This window comes from Volvox carteri (genome assembly GCF_000143455.1).
Source record: "Volvox carteri f. nagariensis unplaced genomic scaffold VOLCAscaffold_102, whole genome shotgun sequence".
NCBI classification, from domain to species: Eukaryota; Viridiplantae; Chlorophyta; class Chlorophyceae; order Chlamydomonadales; family Volvocaceae; genus Volvox; species Volvox carteri.
This window is the reverse complement of record NW_003307645.1, coordinates 17,408-23,106: the sequence shown is the minus strand read 5'-3', so window position 1 is coordinate 23,106 and position 5,699 is coordinate 17,408. Positions and strand designations below refer to the sequence as shown.

The window sequence follows — 5,699 nt, the reverse complement described above, 5'->3', positions numbered from 1 at the left end:
CCTCGGCATGGTCGGCTCACACACACACACACACACACACACACACACACACACACACACACACACACACACACACACACACACACACACACACACACACACACACACACAGACATATCGGTATATCCCCATCGGAACCACGGTGTATTGGTTGCTGTCCGTGGGTTTACGGTCGCCATTCAGGTTCTCACCGCCGGGGGCGGCGCTGTCAATCCCAAATGGACCGCGATACGGCAGCGGTTGCTGGGGGTGCCCGTACGGCCGGCAGCGCACGGTGGGGACGCACTTACGAGGGGGGGAGACAAGCCTGACGAGAGGGGGCGATACGAACAGAGGAGGTATAGCCCCCCCACCCAACTAAGGGCCCCCTACGCCACTTGATTTCATCCATGTCCGCGCTATAGCTTTGCACTGCTTCACCAGGCCGGCCGGCCGCCCACCGGGCACTTGGCACACTGGCTGCACGTGCTTACACGCTCTGCTGGTCGACCGGGGCCGTCGACCCCCACGCGGTTGCATGTTCTTGCAAGAGGGGGTCGACAGAGATGGCGTTTAGGTGACCAAAGGCATACGTATCCACCCACACGGGTTCCTGCGCTGTGCTGTACTGTGCTATGTATGTATGTACGCATGTATGTATGTATGTACGTATTTGTGTCTGCTCAGGGGAGGCCTGCTACGGTGCAGCTCTATTGGCGCGGCAGGGCGCGCGGCAGGCCGCCGCCAGGTCGGCGACCCCGGCAGCCAGGTCGGCTTCCAGGGCGCCGTAACACCGGGGCAGTGCCCCCTCGGGGGCCCCCTTGGGGCGCCCCATCTCGGGAAGCAGGGGGGAGCAGCTCCAGGGGGGGCCGCAACAGCACCAGGTGCACCAGGAGACGTTGTCCAGATATGGCAGCTGTAGCACCAGCATCAGCAGTAGCATCGGCAGTAACCGTAGCAGTAGCAGCAACAGTAGCATCTAATCTTCCATCACCCGGTTGTCCCTAGGCGTGCATGCAAAGCGCACAGGGGTTCGGGTGCGGACGTTTGCAACCTGCATACCTACCTACCTATCGTTCGGCGGGGGAAGGAGGCGAAGCGGACAGGTATCAACACGATGAGGTCCGTGTAGAGTGCCTTGCTTTTGCCTAACCTTTTTTCTAAGAGTCTTAAGATGTGGAACACAGGGTATTGCCTATTCAGCCGTGATTCGACCTCTCGAACTCTAAGGGCGATCCAGGTCCCTTCCCGGTCCCCTCTCTGGTCCTAAATAGGCCACCAGCGAAACGAAGCTCTAACTGTCTCCCTCCCTCCCTGGGTAGGCGGTGGTGGGTGGTTCCATAATCGTTGGCGGGTGGTAGTGCTGGTGGCGGTAGTGTTGGTGCTGGTCCTGGTCAAGGTGGTGTGACAACGCCGTCATTAAAAAGGCCGCTGGAGGTGCTGTGCGTTGAAGCTAATTTTGTTACAACTGGTTGGGTCGTGTCGCTGCATTTTTTCGTCGCCGTGGACTTCGGGAAAGCTCGAAGTTAGTTGGAGAGAGGTGCCTCCTGAGCCCATACATGCCATGCGTGTGGGGGATGTTCGGGGCTTGATTCTTGAGCGCGCATGCTCGTCGGTGGTGTGATAGTAACGCGGCGGGTCCGTAACCTTTCGGCAGTAAGAATGATTCATTTGCGTCGCCTTGTTTGCGCAAATAACTGCTTTTTCCGCCTTGCTTTTCCGCGTTGGCTGTCGGCTTGGGGCGACATGAAGTAGTGCGCTTCGGTCTTGGCGTCGGCTTCGATCTCATTGAGCTCTTAGCGTTGAAGTGTTCGGTTTACTGTCTTGGACCTCGCGTAGACCATGCGGTGCGGAAGTGCCGCCCTTCCCCGGGCGTTCGGGGCGGAACGGCGGGAACATTCACGATTTCCTAAATTTGTACAGAGCAAGCAGTGACTAGCTTGGCGGAGGCCTTTAAGTAAGCAAATAATAAATGGGGCGTCGGGATAGCTGGCAGTTGCATGCCAAACCTTCTCTGTGCCAAACGGAGCGACAGAGTTTCGGGACATCGCACTCCCTGGAAGCTTGTGCAGGAACGCACATAAAGGGCTCACGGGAATTCTTTGTTAACTTTGATCCTAAAGTAAAATTCAGTCCTAAAGCCTGATGCTGGATGGCGGGTCCGCCTGCATGCAACGCCGTCGTACTTTTGAGAGGTAGAGTTTTTGACTCTGCTCGCGTGTACAGAGGTAAGTCCATATCTTCTGTTTTTTTCTCGTGAACCTCGATAGCTGTGCTCTACCCGCTCGTCAGATATGATCATTCCGACATTTCATTCCTTATCGCCATGCGGAAGTGCTCGATAAATGCGTTCTGAATGGTGTAAAGGCTTCTTATGGTGAAAGTTTTGAATGCATTGAGTTTCTAACTCTTGCATCACATTAGCTTTAGCCATAATGATAGAAGTAGCCCCGAAATTAAGACCTTCAGAATACTTCTGGAAATACGGATAGTTTGACAGTGTGGTATCCAAGAAGCTCAGGAGGTCAGCTTCGGGAGGTCCCATGGACCGCGCTGCGAAGCTGCAGGAGATTCGCGAGCGGTAAGGCAGATCTGAACGTCAAAACTTTCCCAGATCGAGATATTAGGTGAACTTTGATTTGCTGGCAAGCGCAATATGGACGGGTGTAGCGACCGGACGTAGAACGCATTCACAATATCATCGACGTCGCCTTCCACCTACCCACCAACCCCCTCTGATTCTCCTGCAGGCAAAACCGATGGCTCCGAGAACGGCAGGCAGAGCTGGACCGGCGGCATGTAGTTTCGGAGCTGCAGCAGCAACAACAACATCACAGCAGCAGTCCCCAGCCGCAGCAACGGCGAGGTGTGAGAGCAGCATGCGGCTCCTGAGGCCCAGAGAATGCGAATACTACTGCCTTACTACAGCCCCCGAAGTTATCATCATTGGCTTTATAGGATCCCGCTATGTCGTCATCCCGAGTGTAGGGAAGTGTACGGCATTGCACGGATTTGCACACTCCGTTCTTTTCCTTCTCCTAATGCACCGGCGCACTGCCTTACGCGGTTTTCGATCCCGGCCCCCCGTAAACTCCTCTGCACCTGACAGGAGGCGTCGCCGCCGCACCGGCACCGGCGACCGCCGCCGGCGGCCTTTCGCCGGCTGGCGTGACGTTGCCGCCGCTGGCAGCGGCCCCAGTCTCGTCCGTCAGCGGCAACGGCCCCCTCAGCGCCGCACCTTCCGGCGTGCTCCCCTCCGCCCTGGGGGGGGTGGGGGGGGTGAAGCCGGAGGAGGTGATTGACCGTCTCACAGAGCGAATCACCGACCGACTGCGGAACGAGCTCAAAGTGGAGCTGCAGGTGATGAGGAGCGGGGGGGGTGCGGGGGATCGAAAAAGACGTTTTGCCGTACATGATGTGCAGTGCATGGGGATGGGGTGCTGTGCGCAAGGGTGCAGTACATGTTTGTTAGCCTGCATGTGTGTCTGTTTGTGCAGGCACGCGCATTTCAACTATGTTTGTGGAGGGACGTAAGTCTCACGCGTATGTGTGTGTGTGTGTGTGCGTATGTGTGTGTGTATGTGTGTGTGCGTTTTTGTGTGTGTGTGTGTGTGTGCGTGCGTGTGTGTGCGTTTTTGTGTGTGAGCCATTCAGCCGTTGCACCTGTAACCCTTGGGGGCTGTAGGCAGGCAGGTGACATCTCCTTACTAGCTTTGGTTTCAGTGCTAATCCACGGCCACCCCCCACCCCCTCCGCTCTCCGCCCTCCATCCCCCACCCCAGCCCAAGTCTGAACCTAACCACAACCCGGGGGTGTATGTGTTTCACCCAACTCAAGACCCTTGCCCCGCCTTTCCTCCCCCCTTCCCTTCTCGCCTTCCGGCTGCTTCCCGATCTGCCATAAAAACACACACACATACACACACGCACACGCACTTGGCTGTGTGTGTATGTGTGTGTCGACACATCGGCTTCTTTTCGTCGTCCTCGTCGTACTGTCCGTACCCTCAGCGGGAGAGTGAGAGTCTAGCCGCGCAGCAGGGCGCTCTGGACACCTTCTTGGTGAAGGAGCTGGAGAGTCAGAACACATGTCCCGTGTGTTACGAGCTAATGGTGCCGCCCCAACACGCACCTGTGATGCTGTTCCCTTGCGGTGGGTCCCGGGGGCCGGGGGAGGGGGCTGGGGGAGGGTGGAGGGGGAGGGGGAGGGGGGAAATCACGTCCAAGACAGGGGGTATCAACTGCCGTACGCGGGAGGGCGGGGAAAAAGGGAGGCTAAGGGGGCGGAGGGAAGGGTGGGGGGAAGTCGTCTTCGTGAGGGTGGTCTGGCGGAATGTTTTAGGGGCTTATAGAGGTATATCCTGTAAGGGGACCCTGGGGGGGGAGTCTGGGGTTTGGAGTCTGGATGGTGTTACTGTGTGTGTGTGGGAGCTTGGCGTGGCTGAGAGCGGGTGCGCCTGTCCTGACCCCCCCTACCCCCCTCTCTTCACTCTGGGGGGTTGTGGACCGCAGGTCACAGCTTCTGTGGCCGCTGTCTGGAGCAGCACATTGACCGCAACAAGAAGACGCAGTGCCCCATCTGCCGCAAGAAGATCGAGTCCAGGGTTAGTGGGCCGGGGGGGCGGGGACGGGGGAGGATGGACCCAGGCAGAGGCATACGTGCACCCCCCGGGCAACCCCCGAGCGAACCAATGACCGTCTGCCTGGTCAGTTGCCTCAGGTTTCCTCCTCGCTCCTCCCCCCTGCCCTCGCTCCTCCCCCTACCCTCGCTCCTCCTCCCTGCCCTCGCTCCTCCCCCCTGCCCTCACTCCATTGCCCCTCCCTGCCACACCGCATCTCGCCACTCACTTTGCTTCACGAGGTGACACGAGGCGTCCGTTGACCCGTTGCCTTGTTGCCCATTGCATGGCTGCCCCGCTCTTCCCCCCCCTTCTCTTCCTCAGTAAGCTGAACATCCTTTGGCTCCCCCCTCATTCCTCCCCCTGCATTTCCCTCCCTCTACCTCTACCTCTCCCCATCATCACCACCGCCACCACCGCCACCACCGCAGGCCCCCAACTACAGCCTGCAGCAGCTCATTCAGCAGGTGGTGGCGAAGAAGGAGTCAGCTTCTCGCGGGGGCCCCGCGGCCCTGGGGGGGCCGCTGTCGCCGGGGGCCGCGGCGGGTGGGGGGATGTCGCCCGGGGGCCCCCGGGGGGAGGGGGACGGAGAACCGTGCAGCAATGTGGACAGGTGCGTGAGTGGTGTGGCGCTGCTGGGGGGGGGGAAAGACGAACCACACACGATTGAAGCTGCTGCCAGGGCAAGAGAAGGGGGGGGGAGAGAGAAGCCCACGACAGTGTACGGCATGTGTCACGGGGTGCCGTCCGTACATGTGTGTGACGTATGCTTGCCGGTGTGTGTGTTGGTGTGTTTTTGGATAAGATGCGTGAAGGGGACCGCGCGCATGTTTGTGTGTGTGGGGGGGGAGGGGGAAGGGTATGTATGTATGTATGTATGTATGTATGTATGTATGTATGTATGTATGTATGTATGTATGTATGTATGTATGTATGTATGTATGTATGTATGTATGTATGTATGTATGTATGTATGTATGTATGTATGTATGTATGTATGTATGTATGTATGTGCATGCTGTCATCCATCATCATGGATGATCACACCATGCATGCTTCTCCATCCCCCGACTTTATCCTGTGATTCCTATGACCATATCGC

At 58.0% G+C, this 5,699-nt stretch overlaps 2 protein-coding genes across 2 annotated transcripts in view; both read left to right on the top strand.

The window, feature by feature from the left end:
- Window positions 1-716, top strand: part of VOLCADRAFT_40978 (uncharacterized protein) — a gene marked incomplete at both ends in the record, with an annotated part of 13,031 nt that extends 12,315 nt beyond the window's left edge. Inside the window, 2 exons of the mRNA XM_002958665.1 lie at window positions 184-274; window positions 667-716. Coding sequence (XP_002958711.1) covers window positions 184-274; window positions 667-716 — 141 coding nt within the window. The remainder of the gene's footprint in view (window positions 1-183; window positions 275-666) is intronic.
- A 1,566-nt stretch (window positions 717-2,282) lies between these two features.
- The window catches only part of VOLCADRAFT_108265 (uncharacterized protein), a gene marked incomplete at its 3' end in the record, with an annotated part of 4,581 nt that continues 1,164 nt past the window's right edge, over window positions 2,283-5,699 (top strand). Inside the window, exons 1-8 of the mRNA XM_002958664.1 lie at window positions 2,283-2,560; window positions 2,730-2,845; window positions 3,089-3,339; window positions 3,477-3,509; window positions 3,762-3,791; window positions 3,990-4,131; window positions 4,491-4,582; window positions 5,029-5,210. Coding sequence (XP_002958710.1) covers window positions 2,523-2,560; window positions 2,730-2,845; window positions 3,089-3,339; window positions 3,477-3,509; window positions 3,762-3,791; window positions 3,990-4,131; window positions 4,491-4,582; window positions 5,029-5,210 — 884 coding nt within the window. The 5' untranslated portion in view covers window positions 2,283-2,522. The remainder of the gene's footprint in view (window positions 2,561-2,729; window positions 2,846-3,088; window positions 3,340-3,476; window positions 3,510-3,761; window positions 3,792-3,989; window positions 4,132-4,490; window positions 4,583-5,028; window positions 5,211-5,699) is intronic.